Source organism: Lemur catta, chromosome 4 (genome assembly GCF_020740605.2).
Source record: "Lemur catta isolate mLemCat1 chromosome 4, mLemCat1.pri, whole genome shotgun sequence".
NCBI lineage: Eukaryota > Metazoa > Chordata > Mammalia > Primates > Lemuridae > Lemur > Lemur catta.
Genome location: NC_059131.1, coordinates 35,002,104 through 35,025,095, shown reverse-complemented (window position 1 = coordinate 35,025,095; position 22,992 = coordinate 35,002,104). Strand labels below are relative to the sequence as shown.

Here is a 22,992-nt window from a genome sequence, read left to right as displayed (position 1 = left end):
AGAGAGAAGGGAGACACAGACTTCATGAGCTCCCAGCAGAGAGAGGAAATGGCTGACTCTTGGACTTCAGTCTGCACAAGAGCTCTGCCCTGGCAGTCGGGCCAAACAGCCACAGAATGAGGCAGGCTGGACCCTGGAGCTGCCCCAGGGTCCTACGGCCCAGAGGAGGCTGGCAGCTCCCGGGACCTGTGGGTGATTTTCCACTCTGCAGGCTACCTGCCAGCCTCCTCCCTGGCAGCCTGGCCCTGGCTGCTACCAGGAGGCCAAAGCCAAGAGTGACTGTGGCCCCTTCTTCCCACTCTACTGCAAGGACTGTCCTCTCTCTGCCGTTGACGGGTGAACTCAGCCTTTAGTCTTCACATCGACACTCCGAGACCGGCAGACTTGGCAGCACCTGGGGGCTTGGGGAAGATGGAGGCTCTCAGGGACCTTGCCACCCCCAGCACATACACAGTAGAGGGGTCAGCACTGCATGTTAACCAGAACCTGGGTCCAAAAGTTGTGTCCTTTTACTGTTTCAAATCTATAAGGGATTTTGGCATACAAACAAGCTCCCAGGAATTCTTTAGCAAAGCAAATAATCACCCTCAGGCATGTTTGGGGTAAATCCCAATATTTATTGAATGTCCTTACAGAGAAAAATCAACACAGTGGTTCCAGTGGCCAGGGCTGCACAGGGAGAGATCTGGGGTCCCAGCAGCACTGACCGGTTCTGTCATGTTGGGAATTACCCCTCTGAGCAACGAGACACCAGACAGGGCTTCTCGAAGGCTCCCCAGATGGCCTCAAGCCTGAGCAGCCCCGTCCCAGGTGGAGCTGGGGCTTTTCCGAGCTGTTTGGGGCTGCCCGGGGAGAGGCCAGCTTGAAAGATCTCTTTGTTCTCGTCTCTCATGCTGACCTTTCTGAGCAAAGCTGCTCACTTTTAACAATATCCAAACAGGACCTTAAACAAACTCTGGCCCAGAAATAGGCTGCGTGGGGAGAAGCCAGGAAGCCGTTTATTCCAACTCAAGTAAAGCCTGATTGGACAGGAACAGAAAGAGGTGTGGGTGTGGGGATGGATCAAGGACACGGCTTGTCTTGGGGCGGCCCCCAGGTGGGACGTGCAAGGCGCTGGCAAGCTCCTCCAGTTCCCTTGGCAGCAGCAGGCAGTGGGGCACGTTTTGCAAAGCCCTTCCCCTTGTTCAGTCCTCGCAGCTTTCGATGAGGTCAGTGAGGCAGTCAGGCTCTGTCACCCCGGCACCAGCAATGTGTGTGGCGCATAGAAGGCACTAGAGAAATCACTGCTGAATAAATCAATCCCCAAGTGCCAATGGCAAAACCGACGCCTGGAAGATGCCTGACCTTCCAGGCCACCACTTACCTAATAGGAGAGGTGGGCTTATGTCAGGCACGAGGGGACTCAGACTTCACTCCCTTTTAACCCTGAGAAAGACCTAGCACAGTTACACTTCCCTCTGCTGGACGTCTGAACTCCAGAGCTCCCAGGACCCAACTGACTAAGGATTCACAAAGTGCCTACTACTACCAAGTGCTGGTCCTCAGCCCGGTTCAGGCACTCCACAGATATTGGTGGAATGAATCAAGAGCCTGAACGGGTGAACAGAGATCTCATTCACAGGCTGTTCCATCAGCCACGCTCCTGATTTACTCAGAGCTTAGCAAAAGGTTTTGCACATAGTAGGTGCTCGACAAATATTAAGGAGTGGGGAATTGGTTCGATTTCAGATGGAGAATGAAAAACTGCATGGAGTTGAACGCTGAATCAGACTGCGTGGAACTGATTGCTAAACAGATACAGGTACATATGACCCTGACCAGAAGTCCCCATTTCAGGGCTGGCACCGCTAATTGTGCATGAGAGGTTTCCGGTCAGAGACCCAGAAGAGTGTAGACAGTTGGCACATCCCAACAGCTGGAGGGCTGGAGCAGGGGACAAGGTCAGGTGAAGTTCACATGGTTACCAAACTGTTCATTCCTGCCACAGACTCACATCCCGTTTCAAAAACTAAAACTCTCCTCTTCGCCCCCAGCCCAGAATAAGCCCCTGTGACACTCCCCTTGCACGGCACTGAGCATGTCCAGGGCTCTTTCCTCTTTAGTGAGGTGGGAGCTGGGGGTGGGAAAATCAGGAGGTGGGTGCTGGTAGAAGTCACCCTGTACCCCAAAGCATGACATAGACTACTACAGGGCTGCCAAGATGGGCTTCACTGCTGGGTGACTCTGGCCCCGGAACCCCCGATTGCAAGCTGACTGCTGCCCTCCCCCAGCCCTGCGAAAAGAAGACAGAATTACTGTGGCTGAACCCACTGCTCATGGGTCGCACCCAGCAGGCTGGGCTTTCTAAGGTGCCTCCACTCCCTCTCTGACTCGGCACCTGGCTAGCAAGGTGGAGCATGCGCACCCCCCCCCACACACATACACACACACACACACACACGTACCACACACACCACACACACACCACACACACACACACCACACACATGCACACACACCACACACACACGCACACCACACCACACACACACACACACATACACCACACACACTCACACACCACACCACACACACACACACCACACACACACACACCACACACACACACGCACCACACACACACACCACACACACACGCACCACACACACACACGCACCACACACACACACACACACCACACACACACGCACCACACACACACACACATACACCACACACACACACCACACACATGCACACACACCACACACACTCACACACCACACCACACACACACACACACCACACCACACACACACACATGCACCACACACACCACACATACACCACACACACACACACGACACACACACACGCACCACACACACACACGCACCACACACACACCACACACACACACGCACCACACACACACACACATACACCACACACACACCACACACATGCACACACACCACACACACGCACACCACACCACACACACACACACACCACACACACACACATGCACCACACACACCACACATACACCACACACACACACACACCACACACACACACATGCACCACACACACCACACATACACCACACACACACACACACCACACACACACACATACACCACACACACACACCACACACACACATACACCACACACACACACACATACACACATACACCACACACACCACACACACCACACATCACACACACACACACACCACACACACACCACACCACACACACACACATACACCACACACATACACATACACCACACACACACACACACACACGCACCACACACACACAGTGCTCACACCACAGAAAGGGACACTGTTGTCACAGGCCTGAACGACCTGCCAAGTCCGGGGGAACTCCCTTAGAAAACACACACACTCCCTTCTCTATTGTTTAGTTTGGGTACAGTGAGCACATGTTGCTCCAGTAATTAAAAAAAAAAATTTTTTTTAAAGGACAAACACAAAACATACAGTCCACCCGGCTCCACACGCATGGCCCAGGCTCACTCCCAGCCCTGGGCAGAGAGTGGGTTCTGCCGGGTCCAGGCAGGAGGAAGGGGAAAAAATCAACCCAAAGAGAAATGGCTCCTTGCCCACTCTGGGTGAAGGGCAGAGTCAGCTCACGTTCTTATTCTTGGGAGACGCCCAGGCACTCGTCCTGGTGAGGTCAGAGCGGGTGACAGGGACACCCAGTTTCCCTGGCATTGCATCACCCTCTCCCCTCCCCAGGCCCGCCTCTGCCTCGCCCCAGGAGCTGCCTCATGCAAAGGAGAACCGAGCTCCTTTCTCCAGCCTCCCCTACAGCCAGGACCCCGGGCCCAGCTGCCACTGCACCCCCCCAGAACATGCCAGAAAGGTGCCCCCTCCTGGCAGCCAGCGGCTGCAGAGCTGCCTGGGGCGAGGCTCTAACCAGAGTCCACGGCTGCCCTCTGGTGGCAGCATGGGGAAGTGGAGGCCCCCCAACCCCAGGCCTGCCTGCCCCTCGCCCTGTGCGTGGGGGCCTCCCAATTCCTGCCAGTCCTTTCAGGCCAGTCTTTCCATTCTAGGTTAATTAGGAACGCTGGCATCAGCCACAGGGCAAGGGGCAGGAGTCATCTGGGGGAATTAACTGCTGGATCAATAGGGCAAGGCCCCTGGAAAAAATTAATGTCCCTCACATACTGCATGAGTGAGTGGGCAGCAGCCTCAGACTTGGCGTGAGGGAAGCCCAGGCTTCCCGAGGCTCAGGATAAGAGGGAAGCCGTCTGGGCTCAAGCAAACGCTACCCACTTTGCAGAGTGGACACCACCCCACTCTGAGTTATGTCAGTCCTGGATCAGAGGGACAAGGCAGGACCTGGGGGCAGGCACTGCTGTGACCCCCTGGCCCCACCCTAGTCTCAGCAGGGGCTCCTCCAGCCCCTGTGGAGGCTGCGAATGAGCTCGGGCTCTCAGGTTCTGCGGGAAGCAGGCGCCCCACCGGTCCTGCCCCTGAGCGGCACTCGCTGGCCCCCTTCTCCTGGCCCCTCGGTGCACTGCTCCTCAGGTGCCTTGGGGTCCACCCCTCCCAGGCAGCACCCCCACCTCCCTGCCCTTTTTCTCTCCCTGGCACAGAGCACGGCCTGAACTTCACTGCCGGCCCCACGTGGGATGCAAGCTCCGTAAAGGCGGGAGATTGTCCTGGTCTCAGCTCTAACCCCCGAGTGCGGGCGGGTGCCTGGCACCCAGGGGGCACCCGGAGGCCATATGGGAAAGGAACTGCGGGCTCTTCTCTGGCTTTCTCACCTCAGCCCTGGTCCCCCCCTGCGCTGTGAGGTCACAGAGCACTGAGAAGGGTTTCTCCCTCCTTCCTAAACACCCCAAGAGCCCAGTAGGGCAGGAGTTGAATTTAACAGGGAGGAGGTGGCTCTGCAGCCCTTTAAAAGAGTTTTCTGAGCTGCCCTGGAGAAGATGACCCGATCAGGCATCTGGGTCTCAATCTACCCCTGAACTTCTGTTTCTAGCACCCTGAGCTAAGACAGTGGTTCTCAACAGGGGACTATTTCATCCCCTCAAACCTCCTCCCACTGAGGACATTTGTCAACATCTGGAGCCGTTTTTGGTTGTCACACCTCGGGGGAGGGGTGCTAGTGGCATCTAGTGGGTAGAAGGCAGAGATGTTGCCAAAACCCACAATGAACAGCTATCTGGCTCAAAATATCAGCGCTGAGGCTGAGAAATCCTGGGCTAAGGTGACTTTATATTATTTTTTAACTTCCTAACAATAACAACAAATGTATAAGAAAAATATTGGAACTGGTGATTCACCTATGATAAAACTTTGACCAAAGGACAATAATTCGTAAGTACAAATGCTCATGGGTGTAGCGCCACAGTGGCAGGCAGTGTGCTGGGGCTGGGGCTACGCACTGAGCAAGGCCGTGGGCCATGGCCCGTGGGCACGCAGACCCGGGCTCAGCCCAGGCACACGCTCTATACCAACTCTTAGCCCCACGACTTTGGGCAGTTACTTAACTTCTCCCTTTCTCAGTGAAATAGGGATGGCATGGGGATGGCACTAGTTTCTGTTTCACAGGATTACACAGAGAGGCCTAGCATTCTGCCTGGCATTCAGAAAGCACTCAACAAACATTAGCTACTATGATGAGGAAGGGGCACAGAAATTATTTACAATCCAGCCAGGCACGCAGGGCTGCAGACCTGCTTTAAATACCTCCGTCACATCCCAGGGCCACCTCTGGGCTGGACGTGGCCCCAGCAAACAGAGGGACTGAATAACTGCCACGTGTCCTGGGGACTGCTGCTCACACTCGGAGACTTTAGAATGTTTGGGCTGTTTACTTGGAAAGACATGATGATTCAATTTCCATTCCTCCTCGCCTGGTGAGGTCGGGGCAGGGTGGGGCCCGCATCCTGGCTGTGAGGACTGAAATGTGTGCTTCAGGAGGACAAAGGGAGGGGCCAGAGCTGCAGGGACAGAGAGGTGATGAAATGGCTTGGGCTTTCCTAGAGGGTTGGTGAATGCCTCTGCCTGCTGCCGGGACACACACACACACACACAGACACACACACCCACACACAGGCCTACACACACACACACACACACACACACACAGACCCACAGGCCACACTCACACAGCCTGAGTGTACAGAATGCAGACGGGAGGAAACAGGGCCCTGAGGAGGGGTGGGACCACCTGCAGGAGGAGGAGCCAGCCTTCAAGAATGGTGATTCAGGGTCCCCGAGGGGCCAAACGAGCCCTGAGTCAGTGCTCCCAGCCATCTCGGGGCCCCGCCTTTCCCCCCACACTTGCCCTTCCACACCCAAAACGTTGGAAATGCCACGGGTATCTAGGCCGCTCTGACCTGGAGCTGGAATCCCAGTGGGTAAGCTTGGCCGAGTGACTCAATGTCCTCAAGCCTCCGGCCCCTCACTAGTGAAGCGGGGTCACCTGGCCTTCTTTCCAGAGCACTGCACAGCCGGCACACGGTCCGGCCCGGCAGGCCGCCGGTGCAGGGCCATGCCGTGCTCTCTCCCTCCTTCCTCCTGGCTGTCCTTGATGTCCACCTTGACCTCATTACACCTGCAGAAAATGCAGCTGTGGGAGGGGGGAGCAGGGGACCCCAGAGGAGGCATCGGGGGGACCCTCCGCGGAGAGGGACTTAACAGCTGAGGTCTGTCTGCCAGGTGTTTTGCACCCCTTCTCTCGCACCCAGCCCTCACACCCTAGGACGCAGGGCCGACAGAAGCCCCATCTTAGAGGGGAGGAAGCCCAGCCAGCGGGGTGGAGGAGGGGCTTGCTCAGGGCCACAGACTGCCCTCTAACCCCCAGCCCCACCCTGGCTTACCCCACATGGCAAGGGCACCCACCAAATTTGCACACCGGAAGTTGAGACATGGCACCTGCCAAGCGAGACCATCCTCAGGGGAACTGACGCTAGGCAGGGAACACCTCAGGGGTGGCAGCAGGGTCTCAGGAACAGGATTTCTGCGGTGGGCAGTGTAGCCTGGTGGTTACGAGCACCAGCTCCAAAAGTCAGCCGGGCCCTCCACACATGCTCCTGGCTCTGCCCAGGACAGGTCACTTCTGTCCCTGTGCCTTTGTTTCCCATCTGTGAAGCAGGGACGCTGACTGTGGTCCCCACCTCAGAGGGCTGTCGGGAGGACTAACACACACACACAAGCAGAGCATTTAACAAGTGCCTGGTGCCAATCTAGCACTTTGTAAGTACATGCATTATTAGAACGAGTATTTGTTAAATGAATGAATGAACGAGACAGAATACTGAAATCAGAACTGTCCCTTCCCCACAAAATCTGCTCCAGGGGGCTCCAACATAAAAAGCAGCACCTCTGCCCTTTATGCCTGCGAGGGTCCTTGGAGGGGCTCCTTAGACTCTGTAGGGCAGGGGTCAGCAAGCTGTTTTCTGTAAAGGGCAAATAAAGACAGCAAATATCATAGGTTTTGCTAGAAGGTCTCAATCACAACTACTCAGGTCTGTGCTGAGACAACACATAAATGAATGGGCGTGGCCATGTTCTAATAAAATTTTATTTGCAAAATCAGGCTGCAGCCCACCTAGACATACTCAGGTTCACGCTGGGCTTCATAAGGTGTGACAACCCCTGCCCCTCCCTTCAGATCTCTGCAGGCAGGTGGCTGAGGGCGGCATCTTTCCCACAGCCCAGATCTGCCCCCGGGAGCTCACGACTGGCAGAGGGAGGAGCTTCCCCAGGGGAGGGGGCTCCCGGCAGCAGCCCTGGGCACAGCAAAGCAAGGGTGACAGTGGTCTCCAGCTACAGCTGCCTGGGCAATAAAAACAGGAACCAGCCCTCTGGGCCACTGTCTCTCTGAAACCAAAGTTCAGCAACCGAAAAAAGACCAAAACGCAGGTGGTAGAGGTGGAGCAAGGCAGCCGGGCTCCTCAGTACCGGGCTGACCCCTAGGCCCCACCTCCATGGTGGCAGGTGCTCTGAGGAGCCGGGCTCTGTGGCCAGCCCCACCCTGGGGGGGCAGCCGCCTCGGCTCTCCCGGCCTCCACATCCACGTGTCGCAAGCAAGGACACTGCTACCTCCCTGGCCTAACACTCGAGGAATTTTTAAGAAACCCAAAAGATGTAAAGTTCATGTTTGGACCAGACGCTGCCCAGCTGTGGCCTTCACAAAAAGTAATAAAAATAAATGATAATGCTGGCTCTGGTTTTCTGAGCAGCTGTGATGTGTCAGGTGCCCTGGTAGGTGTTCACGTATGATCTGATCCCCATAGTGCTGCTGGGAGGCAGGCACGGTCCTTACCTGTGCTGGACAGGTAAGGGAAGCAGGGGTTCTGAGTGCTCAGGGGACTTGCCCACGGACACACGGGCTTCCCCCAGCAGAGCTGGGGTCACTCCCGGCTGTGCTGGCTCCACAGCTGTGCTTCCCACTCTCCTGCGCTGCCAGGCGTGAGGAGAGAGCAGGAAGGCAGCCAGTTTCCTGGTTGAGACCCTTCTACCCTGTTCCTGCCACTGGGAAGACAGGGATTCATGCAGTTCCCCCCCCGCCCGGCCCCAGCCAACAAGAAGGGCAGAGTGGAGGGAGTCAGAAGAGGGCACAGGCCTTCCCCAGGCCAAGCCCACCTGCCTGCTATGTCATCGCAGCCACCTCTGCCCCCAGGAGTGGCCTCACCCTGGCATACTCTGCATTCTGGGCAAGCAACTGCACTTCCTTCTCTTCCAGGCAGTTGAGGACCTAAGCTCAGGGCTGCTGGGTTGGACAGGGATGCCCGCTGGATGGAAGGGCTGCCTGGGCCAGACGCCCCGTGCCGCAGTCACATTGCTCCCTGGCAGTCCCAGAGCCCCCGGAGCCCACCCCACACAAGGGCGCCTTGTCAAGCCGAGTCTGCAAAATTTCACTTGCCTTCTGCAGACCACCACCTTCCTTCACGCTCATTCGGCTTCCTGTTCTAAAGGGACTGAGAAGTCTTTAACCCACTGTTTCCCAAATTTATTTGGCCACAGCCCCTCCCCTGCAGATCCCCACATCCCAGACTCCTCAGCCTCACCCACCTCTGCAGCCCCTCCCGACTCCTCTGTCTCTGTGCCTCTCCCCTGCCGCCTTGGGGCCCGGCCCAGCCCCAGCCTGACCTGCTGCAGTCCTTAGTGTGCCTGACCTGCTGCAGTCCTTAGTGTGCCCGTGCGCACTTCACCCTGAGCCCACCTGCAGGCGTGAGCACAGCCACCTTCCCCTGGACCCCCATGGCTAGCAACTTGGTGGGGAGGAGAGACCGGGCAGGAAGATCAAAGAGCCTCACAGCCCAGCCCCCACAGAAAAAGCAAGCAAGATACAAGCAGCATGTACTGTGGGGTAATATGTAGTTGTTTAAAAAAAGAAAAAAATATATCTGCAAATCTACACATAGGAAAACATGAAAGACATACCTCAAAATGTTAGTAGTGATTAATTGGAGCAGGGGTCAGCATTTTTTTTCTGCAAAGGGCCAGAGAGCGGCTGAAGGTTGCATCGCTCACCAATGGCCAATGACTTAATCGTGCCTACACCATGAAGCATCCATAAACCCACAGTGTTTGGAGTGCTTCTGGGCTGCTGAACACATGTTAGGTGCACTCCCGGAGAGGGCATGACCCTCTGCACCCCCTCCCGTACCTTGCTCCGTGCGTCTCTTCCACCTGGCTGTCCCTGCGTTGTACCCTTTTATAATGCACCAGCAATCTATTAAACAGTAAGCAAACTGCTTTCCTGGGTTCCACAAGCTGCTCTGGCACATCACTGAACCTGAGAAGGGGTCATGGGAACCTCTGATTTGTACCCAAGCTGGACAGAAGTTGTGGTGACCCGAGGACCTACTGCTTGCGATGGGTGTCGGAGGTTGGGGGGAGTCTTGTGGGACTGAGCCTGTGGGGTCTGTGCCAACTCCCACCACCATCAGGAGTGAACTGAACTGTAGGACTCCCAGCTGTGTTGGAGAATTGGTCCCAGAAGTGGTCTGTGTTGTGTTGAGAGCATAGAGGAGGAGAAAACAGTGAGCTTGTTCTTTCCTACTAAACAGGTACCATGTGCAAGAATCATCTATCCAAAAACAGGTTAAATGAAAGGAATGAATAAAGTGAAATTTAACAAAATAAATCATAGCAAAAATGACACATGGGCTTCAGAGAACTCCAGGAGATCAGTGAAAGGAAAGCCGTGTGCTCCTGGCCCCCAGTCTCCTTGCCAGGGAGGAGGGGAAGGTAGCACCTGCGTGGCCAAGGTGAGGTGTGATGAGCCACCCGCTGGCTGCACTTAGCACGTGAGCCCCCCTCTCTCTGGTGACATTCTGCAGCCCTGGCCCATGGTGTCTGCACAGGACTGTGCTGATGCAGAGGAGGGAGCTGAGGTGGCCCAAAGTCTGTGTTGCAGAAACCGACAGGCAACTCCAGCCCCTGCCCGGAGTCTCCAGACGGGCATCACCCGCAGACAGGGCTGGGCACCCACAGAACCACCTCGGAGCCAATCTTGCCTGCAGCGCGCAAACTCCTGATCTCAGCTTCTCTCTCCCTCACCACCACCACCCAACACACACCACGAAGCAGCCGCTCCTGGCCTGGCAGCCGACATCAGCCACCCCCTGGAACTATTCTTTGAGGGGGCCCTGCTTCCCCCAGGAGCAAACGCTCAATGGAGGCGTTCCAGGCACCACGGCTCTTGGGTCTCAGGTAGGTGAGTTTTCCTAGGAGCTCTTGAGACAACAAATAGGAAGACAAGCTTTTATGCCACCTCATCAGCAGGGACAGTCGTAGCCCCCAAATAGTGCCAGGCCTTTATTTTCACTACACTTCCCCTCACACCACCATCCCTTGACAGCTGGAATGAGCAGGAATCAGCCTTCCCATTTGATTTCTGGGGAACCTGAAGCTCAAAGAAACGAAATGACTTTACCCACACTGCAGAGGACAGTAAACAGAGCCAGACTAGCACCCCACTGCCTGCTCACTGTCCTCCGCTCTTCCGACATCACCTCCCAAGCACCCAGGCTCCCGGCACTCTCCCCTCTCAAGACAACCATGCCTGTTTCTCTTCTCAGCCGTTTCCCCAAAGCACACGCAGGCTTTATTGCTTCAGCAGCTTCCCGAAGCTTGGCCCGTCCAACCGAGAGCGCCTCCGCACACCTCTGTCTGACAAGGCGTGACATGCGCCAGCCCCACTCGGTCCTCTCCCGAGAGCACGCGTGCAGGCACACACGCCAGAGGAGGGGAAGACCACCCTTAAGGCCACTTCAAAAGCCCCAGACCACAGAGAAATGTCCAGGTCCCGCTTGATTGCCAGCAACCTACCCCTTCTTCAGGTTTTTCACGTAGGCGCTCTGCAGGGCAGCTTCCAGGAAGTAGGTGAGCTCATAGTCAACCGGGTGAGAGCCTTTCAGATGCCTCGATGTGATGTTATTTGTGGTCTGGGAAGGGGAACAGAGAGAGAGCCACTGTCTCAAAGTTCTGAGGCAGAGGGGCCGGGAGCAAGGGTCAGTCCAGCCTGAGGAGGTGGCCCGTCACCAACCCAGTCCTAGCTGCCCTGGGGCACGTGGTACAAGTCTTTGAAATATGTCTGAAGCACTCCCCATTCAAACACTGGATGCCCACAAGCCCCGTGTCTAAAATTATTTATTCACCAATCACAGAGCTTTATATTCATTAACTCGTTTAGTCCTTATGGCAACCCTATCAGGTAGGAACGGTCATCATGCCCATTTCACAGATGAGAACACTGAGGCACAGAGAGTCTCTCTTCCTGCCCTGAGGTCACTCAGGTTGTGGGTGGCAGAGCCAGGCAGTCAGGCTCGAATCTACACTCTTACCCTCGTGCTGAGCACTTGTTCTTCAACCGGACAGTACTGGCCGCCTGAGCATGTAGGAGACCGTCTCCCACAGCACCACTTCCCTGCTCCGCTGCGTGTGTGCAAACCTCATCTCCCACCCAACTTCACTCCCCCAGGGCAGGGGCTCTGTCTCCTGGTCCCACTGCTGCCACACCCCATCTCCGCCCCAGGTAAGGAAAGAGAAGGGACGAGGAAACTTATGGAATAGCCACCAAAAGCCAACATCTTATTTAAGCCTCACAATGGCCCTAGAAGGCTGGTTTTGTCTGCATTTTATAGAAGAGAAAACTAAGGCTCAGAAAGTGCCTAAGGTCACAAAGTCTACCCAGCTACGGGGTCCAGGCTATTGCTACTACTTATTGGTTCACTCATTCCACAAACATTTGAGTGCCTACTACATGCCAGGCCCTGCACTGTCCCTGTCACACAAGCACGGAATGTCACAACATCCCAAGGGCTAAGACCCCTGGTTCCAGGAAAAGCTGTGGAACAATTACATTTTGAGCTGAGCTGTCACTTAAGTCTCAGCTCTAACAGGGTCACCCAGCCCCACTCAGATAGGTCTGCCCTCGGTACGCCACCTCCCATGTCTGATCTGAGAAAAAAAAAATCAATGAGCCACCCATCCACCTTATCTTTCAGAAATCAAAGTAGAATTAAGAGAGGTTCTTAGCACCTCAGAGGCCAGGACTGGGTCTCAGGAGGGACACACAGCATTTCTGAGAACGCACAGGGTTCAGTGGCCTGCCCTCCCTCAACTCGGGACAGCCAGGCCTCGGGGCCCATTTGTCTGCCCATGGCCACCAGGACTGATTCTGCCCTGGACACTATTATAGCTCAACACCTTAATCTCTGAAAAGACCAAAGCCTCAACTCCCAGCTGAGAAGCAGACTTTATCTTCTTCATGAAAGTTTCCCCCAAAGCACACACAATGCAGATGAGAAGAGCTCCTAAGACGCTGCTGTCTGGCAATGACCACGTGACCTTGGTGGAGGTCAACTCAAGCATGCCAAACCTCCAAGTGGCCTCAGCCAGGGAATGGGCACTCGAGCCCCTCAACCCCTTCTCCTTTCCTCCTGGAGTCCAATCAAGCAGAGGGACCCTGGGGCAGTGATTTTGCCCTCAGGGGACATTCAGCAGTATCTGGAGACATTTTTCGCTGTCACAAATTGGGTGCAGGGCTGCTGCTGGCAGCTAGCGGGTAGAGGCTGGGGATGCTAAACATCCCACATTACACAGGGCAGCCCCCACAATAAAGAATCATCTGCCCCAAACGTCAGCGGTGCTGCGGTTGAGGACCCCTGCTCTGGGGCAGTGGCCTGGCCTGGAGTGGATGCCTCCAACAAGGCCCCTCACAACACAGGTGCTGGGCTGACATCTGGTATTTGCCAAAGTAGCTGAGGAGCACGTGTCTCCTGGACTCTAAGTCTCCCAGCTCGTGACCACCTCCTCCTTCAGGGCGCCAAGCCTACCTGCTCTGCTATGGAACCGCGTCCAACACGCACGAAACATCTACTAAACAGAACACCTAAGCACCACCCCCAGGCTTCCCCCACGAGTACTCAGAGCCACACTCCCTGGGTTCAATCCTGCCAACACCACTTATTAACTGTGTGAACTCCAGGAAGCTACTTAACTCCTCTCCAAACTTGAGTCTTCTTATTTGTAAATGGGAATAACAACAGTACCTATTGCACCCTGTCCGTGTCTATAAACTATAGAATGAGTATAAAGCACTCAGAGTAGTGCCTGACACCGAAACAGACGGTCAACAAATGCTAGCAGCATCTCCATGAATGTAGTTGCCTGTCCTCCTCGCAGTAAACCAAGAGCCCCTTGGAAGGAGGAGGACACTGGGAAGCTCACCCCGGAATGCTGCTAACACCTGGAATCGGTACCCTGCAGGCAGGCAATGCAGGCCCACCATGGGGGAGCTGAGAGAGGAGGGACTGAGAACTGCCAGAGCCCTGCTGGCCAGCTCATTGCTGGCCTCCCACAGGCTCGGAGAGTGGGCCCCAAGACCTGCCTGAGGGACCCAGCAAGGAGCTTCTGGAACATCAAGACCAGGGAAGGACGTCTAACTGCAGGAACCAGCCTGACTCCGTCCCTTCCAAGGGGAGAGTGGAGAGCAAATGATTTACTCTCCCTAAACCTCATCTCTTAAACAGGGTAAACATATGCCCAGTTCAGAGGGTTGCTGTGAGGAGTGAGCACGTTAATGACTACAAACAGGGCTGTCACGTTTGGTCATATAAGCTGAGTTCACCAAGGATTTCCCGATGCCCCACAGATGGCACGGACTCATTTATTTATTAAAACTATTTTCTGGCACTGAAGAGGCTCATTCTAACAGAATCAGTATACTATAATGGGTTTTCCAACCGATGAAGTAGAGTGTCTTCGGGGAAAGGGGGCGGGGGGGGGCACCTTTTTCTAGTTTGCACAAGGGTGACCCAGGCTCAGTGGGGGCCTGTCAATGCAGGTGCTGGACAGAGAGCAGCTGCTGCAGTGGCGTTGTTGTTCCCAGCTCACCTTCTCCAATTCCTGCAGGAACACCTGAGCGATCCAGGAGGCCCTCTCGAAACAGGCGATCACTTCCTCCTCCCTCTCGGTCAGGCGGAAGCGGGAGGCGATGGAGTTGGGTAGGCGTTCCAGGGAGAGGCCTGCGGGAGGAAGACAGCATCTCAGACCTGCCCTGCTCAGGCCCCCAACTCCAGGCCCTTCCCGCGGGCCCAGGGTGGGCTCATCTGAGGGGACATACGCTCTGGAGCAGCCAGTGGGAGGTGAGGTCTGCGGAGGGGAGGGAGGAAGCTAAAGCAACGTGGTATTAGCGGTGGCTGAGAGCAAGCAGTGGCCAACAGAAGGGACCCAGGCCCCCCGTGGGGACTCACACCACGCCAGCCCTGGTCCAGCCCCCTCAGAAAGCCATTCCTGAACCCTCCTTCCAGACGTTAGAAGAGAAACATCCGCCCTCCAGGTGCTGACCACTTTCTATGCTGCACTGTGGTCATGTCTGGCAGCCCTTTCTGCCTCACCGGTGAAAGCTCTTTGCAGGCAAATGTGAGCCTTTTTGGGTGGCCGCAATCTCCAGCAGAGCACCCACAGCAGGTGCTCGAGTCACACGGCATTTTATACATACCCTTCCCATGGAGCCAAACCACTGCTACCTCGCCTGAGCTATCTGTGGTCAGGTCTCATCTGCCTGCAGCAGACACCTGCTGGTTTTGCCTGCCCAATACCCACTTGCCATAGCGGCGCCTCACTTTCCCTCTGACCAGCCCTCCTGCAGTCACAGCCGATCACAAGGGCCACCGTGACTGGCCAAGGGTGGGCACATAGCCCCATCTGGGCCAATGAGAACCAGTCTCAGAACTGTTACTCTTTCCACCGGTTGGTGAGCTGGCACCCTACCTAGGTCTGCCTGGGAATGTTAGGGAAAACCTGCCTTCACATGAAGTCTACACACGTGACTACAGATAACACTATGGAACCGTACACTTAAAAATGGCTAAGATGGTAAATTTTACGTTATGTGGTTTTTTTAAAAACAGTCAAAAATTTCTAAAAAATGAATAAAATCATAGCTCCAAGGCCAAAAAAAATAAATAAATAAAATCTGTAAGAAACAAAGAAGGGAAAGCATTGTTAGACTCACTAGAAATGAATGCTGTCAAGAAGAACAACTATATTTGTGGCAGGTTTTTTTTTTTTAAAGACAGGAAAAACACTGAATAACTCTTAGTCATGGAAAAAATGAAGTCCACACACAGAGTAAAGATGAGACATGATAGAAAAGTTCCTAAAGACATTGTCTGAGCACCTAGATTCAGCCTTGCCTGAAGCCCTACCGCCTGAAACTTTCCAGTGCATGAGCCAATCGACACCCCCATGTACACCATCTTTCTTTTCTTTTTTCTTTTCTCTTTTCCTTTTCTTTTCTTCCCTCCCTCCCTCCCTCCCTCCCTTCCTTTTCTGTCAGAGTGAGTTTGACTTGTGTTTCTGTCACTTGCAGCTAACACAGACCTGACTAGAGAGTGCTGTCCTCCTGGACTGTCGGCTCCCAGTGGGCAGAATCTGTGTCCATATTGCCTTTGTGCCCTGCGTGGTACTTTACACACAGTAAGTGCGCAAGATGAACTTACTGAGGGAATGTATAATGGTAGAATCCTCAGTTATTTCCTACCCTATGTGCCCCAACCCCCACCTGATGACCAAGTCCTTGACATTCACCACCTCCTTCTCCTACTGCCTTACTTCAGGCTTCACCTCTTGAGTGGACAACCACGGCAGCCTCCTAACTGGCCTCCCTGCCTCCAGTCTCACTCCACTCTAGTCCCTAGGGGGTCCATAGCAGGCTCCCTAGGCCCACCCTGTCACCCCCCCAGCCTCAACTCCCACCCCACCCGCCACATCCACACCAACCTCCAGCTCCCCACTGCTGGGTTGGGGCTGCCTTCCTGACTTGCTCGAGTTGCTCCTCTCTCCTGGAGTGCATCTTCCCCACCAAGTCCACCCAAATCACCACTCGCCCTCTGACCCACTCCTCTGGGGCGGCCTTCCTGATACTCCCTGGTATGACCAAACACTCCCTCCTCTGAGCTCCAGTCTACACATACTACTGTCTCCTCGTTTCTTACACTTAATTCTTCACACGTTTCCCCAACCAGGCTGTAGTCTCCTTCCAGGCACCAACCTGACCGTGTTCACCTTTTCACACCTGGCACACAGTAGGTACTGCACAAGCACTGGCTGGCAGGAAGAAAGAACCACAAGCCTGATCACGTCTGACAAAGTACAAAGTGCTCTGCAAATAAAAAGTAAGGAATTATGATTGTTTTTCTTAGCTAGATTCCAACGCAAACAGATTCAGTGACCTTGCCCTCTGCCAGGCTGGAGTGCGACTAAGTCCTGGGGTGTGACTAAAGGTCACAGTGTCTCAGCTTGGGGACAGGCAGGCACAGAACGTGAAGGCCCTTGCTCAACACAAAGATTCAAGTTACCCAGGTCACCAAGCGTCACTGCAGAGGACTACAGGGGAGGAGGAACAGAGCAAGAACCAAGGAGGCAGGCCGAGGCACTCACTGCTGAGCTGGGCCACCCCTCCTCCCCAGACGGGCAGGAAGGTGGACAAACATACAACCTTTGAGGGCCTGGCCCAGGAGACCAGCTGCAGGTGGCAGGGCGCCACCAACTCCGGAAGACACAGAGTGGATCTGTTTTGACACGGCTGCCCCGTGGTCCCCAGAGAGATGTGCTATGGCTGGGTGTCCTCCTGCCCCACCTCTGGCTCTAGCACCAGCTGCTGGGAGGTTCAAGCTGCCAGTCCCGAGCCTCTGCTGGGCAGCAACGATGGTCTACGGGGCCTCCGCCTTCCCTGTGCTTCATTTGTTTGTTCTTGCAGCAGGGGCCTCCCCACCACGCTTCCCTGAGAACTCCAAATCTCTTGCTCCCTGAAGGCTCAAAGCAAAGCCACCTCCTCTCTGAAGCACTCCCAGGGGGAGTTAAGCCTCTCTAACTCTGAGCCATCAGAACATTTTGGCTGTATCTCCCACATGTGTACCTTTTCCTGCACTGTCAACATCCTCCCTGCCCCTTTCTGATTGAGCTTTGCACCCCAGGGGGCCCAGTGTTCAGGCAGTGCGTGGATGCACGCACAGGTGAACAGCATATCCACACAAGCCATGTGTAGGGCCGGGAGGGGTTTCTCCTTCTCCATGTAAAAAATGGTTCGTGGAGAACTCATAAACAAATTGTAGTATTTTATACAATGGAACACTACTCAGAAAATCTTTTTAAAAAGAGAACTCTTACATATACAACAACATGGATGAATTTCTCAGAAATTATATTGTGTAAAAGAAGCCAGGCATCAAAAAGTACATGCTGTATGGTTTCATTTATACGACACTCAAAAAAAAAAAAAAAAAAAACCGGGCGCGGTGGCTCACGCCTGTAATCCTAGCACTCTGGGAGGCTGAGGCAGGAGGATCGCTTGAGGTCAGGAGTTCGAGACCAGCCTGAGCAACAGCGAGACCCCTGTCTCTACTAAAAATAGAAAGAAATGATCTGGACAGCTAAAAATATATATAGAAAAAAATTAGCTGGGCATGGTGGTGCATGCCTGTAGTCCCAGCTACTTGGGAGGCTGAGGCAGAAGGATTGCTTGAACCCAGGAGGTTGAGGTTGCTGTGAGCTAGGCTGATGCCACAGCACTCTAGCCCGGGCAACAGGCGAGACTCTGTCTCAAAAAAAAAAAAAAAAAAAAGCAAATGAATCTATATTAATAGGAAATCGCCAGTGGTTGCCTGGGCTGGGGGTGGTGATCGGTTGGAAAAGGGCCCCTGGGAACTGTTTGTGTGACAGGTATGTCCCACATCTTTATTAGGGTGCTGGTTGCATGGATGTTTACCCTAATCCAACTCATCACGTTATATAGTTAAGATCTGTGCATACACTGTATAAAAGTTTATCTAAAAATAATGGAGACAATTCCTTTTTGAAGGAAGCAGTTATGATTCAGGGAAATGAAAGATCAGAGTAGAGGTGGTCCTCTATAAAATCACTTCCAATATACATAAAACCAAAAAGGCTCCTGGAGCTGGCAATGGCTTTTCCTAAGCAAAATCACAGTCCAGTCACCCAGTTCTGCCCATTAAAGGGGCATATTTACCTTACATTTGTTCTCTGCGTGACATGAAGGTCCATTTTCCTGTCCGCAAACATCTGATTGGAAACCTACCCAGGGACTCGACCCTTGGGTTCTTCACCCTGTGCCCTGTGAGCACTTTTCTGCACCAGTAGCCAAACCGCAACACCAGATCCACGATGGAGATAGGCTGCTCCCAAGTCCAGCCCCAAGGGATCCAGGGACTGTGGCGCAGCCCTGTGGGGTGGGCAGGAAGCCAGGCCTGCCAGGAAGTGCTGGGCACTGCCTCGAGATTCCCACCGGCAGAGGGGCCCTTCTGTGCCAACACCCGGCTCTAGGAAAGGCCCCTTTCAAGAGGAGGGCTTGCTTTTTCATCAACTCTGAACTTTGGGTTTGAAGCCAAGCTGATTCTGACACCAGGCTGGTCCCAGTGCCTTCAGTCTGAGATGATTCATCACATCCCAGGTAGCCGCCCTTCCAAGAAGCCCCACCCTTGGAGCCTTGGAGCCTGGATGCAGAGCTGGAGAATGGAAAGCTTCCTCTGCAACTCAATGGCTCTTTCCAGATGGGTGGACCCCCTGCCGCCCACCTACCTCCTAGCAAAGGGCACAGGGCACCCGCAATACCCAGGGAGGGCTAAGCCCAGAGCTGGGTACTCTGTAGGGGGAAGGGAAAAATGCAATTCACTGGGCCCTCAGGGAGGGAGCCTCAAGGGCAGGAAGGGAGAACCCTCAGATCACTCGGGGTAGGCAACTATGGGAGTGTATAATGGTGCAGCCTCTGTGGAAAGCAATACGGCAGCTCCTCAAAAAATCAAAAAATAGAATTACCATATGACCCAGCAATTCCACTGCTGGGTATATACCCAAAAGAAATGAAAGCAGGGGCTCAGAGAGACCTGTATACCCCTGTTCACGGCAGCGCTATTCACAATAGCCAAAAGGTGAGAACAACCCTATTGTCCATCCACAGAAGAATGGATAAACAAAACGTGGTGTGTATATATACATATGTATAATGCAATATTATCCAGCCTTAAAAAGGAAGGAAATTCTGACACATATTAGAGTATGGATAAACCTTAAGGACATTATGCTAAGTGAAATAAGACAGACACAAAAAGGCAAATACTGCATGATTCTACTTATAGGAAGTACTTAGTCAAATTTATAGAAACAGAATATAGAAAGGGGTATTGCTGTTTAATGGGTACAGAGTTTCAGTTTTGCAAGATAAGGACAGTTCTGGAAATTCGTTGCACAATTATGTGAATGTTAAAGAGTTCTGGAGATTGGTTGCACAATAATGTCCTAAGAGTACTAAAACACACACTTAAAAATTGTTAAGATGGCAAATTTTATGGTTTGTATGTATATTTTAACACAATTTTTTGAATTTGAAAAAAAAAGGCAGGCAATTTGACTCCCTAGATCAAGTCTCCAAAAAATGCATATTTGATCTAGCAATTCTACCTTCTAAGAATTAATCTTTAAAAAAATTGATATATAAAAATTTAGCTTCAAGGATATCCAATGACAGGGGACAAGTTCACAAAATTATGATATGATAGATCCTTACAATGAAATGCTACAAAGCTACTTACAGTGTTATAGACATGTATTGGAAAATGACTCCTAAAATATTATTTTTTAAAAAAACAGATTATAAGCATGACTGTGTGAATTTAGTTTTATTTTAAAAAGCATGTATAAACCTATAGAAAAAAAAAGACTGGAAGGATACAGCTCAAAATGTTTACAGAGTTCTAAGTTTCAGTTTCCCCAAACGCAAAATGGGATTACTAACAATGCCTAGTGCGTAGTGTGGCCATGACATTAAATTAGATGAGATATTATAGAGAGTGGAATATATGCTCTTAGAAATCATTTCCAAGTGATGCTCACAGCGACCTCTTAGATAGGGGTTTAACGCTTCTCCAGGGTTTCAAATGAGAAATCTAATTCAGGGAAAACAGATTAGTCCCAGGTCTCTGGCTTTGACACCCTCTGTTCTCTCGGCCCAGACTCCCCAGTGCCTTCCCTCCCCCTGGGTGACCCAAATCTCAGGCTCTGACAGCCCCTGGTGGCTCTTCACTCACCTTTCACGGGTGTAGCTGATGACTGAGTTATAGCCGTCCACCCTGGCAGGGGACGGGCTCCTCAAACGCACCCCCACAGCCCTGTCCACACTCCACAGCCCCACCGAGGGAGGCAAGGGCTGCCGGGCCAAGGGAGACCAGACTCCTGCCTGTGCAGCGCCCCGCCCCCTCCTGTGATTCCCTTCACCATCCCGTCCCCACCACCGCAGCCCACAGACGAGGCATCGTGTCCTGCTTATCTCTCAGCCCAGGAGGGCATTCAAGGAAGGCCTGGTGGTCACACCAGCACTGCCAGCCCCCTTCCAAGCCCCCGCAGCAGCAGCTTGCTCCTCCCTCTGCACCTGGAAGCCGGGCTCTCACCTGGCGCCAGGGCAGAGCACCACAAGAGCAAGGCCCCTTTGCCCACACGGCACACAGCCTGTGCCCCTCTGGGGAGGAGGCCAAAATCCACAGCAAATTCCTGCCATACCAGGGCTAAAAATGCAAAAACCGAATATGCCACCACATCCTGCCCTGGGAGCAGCCTGGCGTTCTTTCTTTTTCTTAAAAGTTTTCATAAGCCACAAAATCCCAGGTGAGAGCAGAATAGCTTGGGGTTGCACTGACTGAAAGAGAACAGAAACAAACAAACAAACAAACAAAAAACAACCTCGAGGGGTGAGGAGAAGAGAATCTGCGGGTCAGAGTTCTCACAGCTGCTTCTGTATTTTCCTTTCTGACTTTGCAGAGCGGCGTCTCCCTGCAGGGCTGCATGTGAACCGGGGCGGCGCACCAGGCCCTCCCTGGCGCTGGGTGGAAGGAGGAAGAGAAAGTGGCCAGCTAGGCTGAAACACGGGGCAGGACTGGTTCTCCAGGGCCCAGAGCCCATCTATGGAGCCACAACGAGCCCCAAATTAGGTACCAGTGACTAAGGTCTGTAGGGCTCAGGGCTGGAGAAGTGGGATCACGCTCCAGGTCATTAGCATATGAGCTAGTGCCGGAGAAACGGAAGGAACACAGGCCTGAGGACAGGAGCAGGAAGCTGCTCGCCCTGAACAGCCCTGCACACCCTGCGGTGGGCAATGGCACCAGGGCTTCCGGGGGCTGAACCAGCTAAGGCTTGCGATGTTGAAAGAGCAGGCCCTGAAGCATCCTGGATGCCGACCAAAGCCAGGGCTTAAACCAACAAGAAAAGAGGATAATGTGTCACCCTGCATCCACAAAGCCTTCATTCTAGGTCTAGGCCCCAGACTGGCCAGCTCTGGACCCTGCAGAAGAAGACTGACCCGGGCGGTGTGCTGACAAACAGGCGAGCCCGATTTGAGGCGGAAGGGGCTGTGTCGCACCTCATGGTGTGGCAACCAGCGGCTAAAGTTCTAGAACACCAGCAAAAAGGGACACCCTGAGCCTTACTGCCAGGCTCTCCACTCTCAGTGCCCTCTCGTGGGGCCTACCTCGTGCTCATGCCCAACCCCTCCCACGCTCGCCCCCCTCAGCTCTAAGGAGGTGTGATTTCACCCCACCTCCAAACAAGCCACCTCCACTGCCCTGCGGCCTCCTTCACCCGGAAGGCACCTCTTCCATTCGGCTGTGGATGACTCATCCTCAAGGTCAAGATCGGCCGCCCAGCTCACCCAGGAAGCCTCCACAGCTAGCTGGATGTCACTGACATCACCTCCCTCTCTGGAACTGAGCGGCTCAACCAAACAAGTAGGCCTTGGACATCAGGGACGAGCCTGAAAGCTGGAGTCAGAGGCGAGTTCAAATCCCGATCCTGCCACCACGGGTATAACCTGAGGTGAATCACTTATTTCTGCCTGTGCTCTGAGGCTCCGCCTCCATCCCTTTCACCCACTTGGGTAACCCAGCACCCTGATTTTCCTTTGAGGAACCAGTTCTCTAACTCAGTCCACAAGAGTCAGGCAGAGGAAATCCCACTCCTGGAACCAACCCAGTAGCCTACATACTGGTCACCACACTGGCATGAGAACAAGCCAGGTGCATGAGGACCTGACCCGGCCTCTCCTTCTGAGGCTGTGAGTGCTGTGCTGCAAGGACCACATGACCCGGAGCTGCTGAGAAAGACCTCAACACACTCTTCGAGCCCCTGGATCCAGCTATGCCTGATGCAGTCTACCCAAAGAACTTTCTAGTTACATGGGCCCCTAAATATCCAGTCCTTCCTCCTCCTTTTTTGTTGTTACTTTTCCCGCTAGTTGGAATTTCATTTTGTCATTGCAACTATAACTGTGATTATATAGAAACTGATCCCAGAAGCAGGTATCAGAGGGACAACTCCTGAAATACAGGATTGGCTGTGCTGAGGTCAGGTAGGGGCAGTAAGGATTTTGCCATCTCCCAGCTAAGAGATTATAATTCCAGATACACAGCAGCGGCACAGCCGCTGAAACACAGCC

The 22,992-nt window shown here is 53.6% G+C and overlaps 1 protein-coding gene across 2 annotated transcripts in view; it reads right to left on the bottom strand.

The window, feature by feature from the left end:
- TTC7A (tetratricopeptide repeat domain 7A) overlaps nucleotides 1-22,992 on the bottom strand; it is a 116,692-nt gene that overhangs the window by 75,077 nt on the left and 18,623 nt on the right. For both annotated transcript variants that reach the window (XM_045549543.1, XM_045549544.1), the window contains exons 4-5: nucleotides 14,385-14,515; nucleotides 11,316-11,431 (exon numbers count right to left, since the gene is read on the bottom strand). In XM_045549543.1, coding sequence (XP_045405499.1) covers nucleotides 11,316-11,431; nucleotides 14,385-14,515 — 247 coding nt within the window. The remainder of the gene's footprint in view (nucleotides 1-11,315; nucleotides 11,432-14,384; nucleotides 14,516-22,992) is intronic.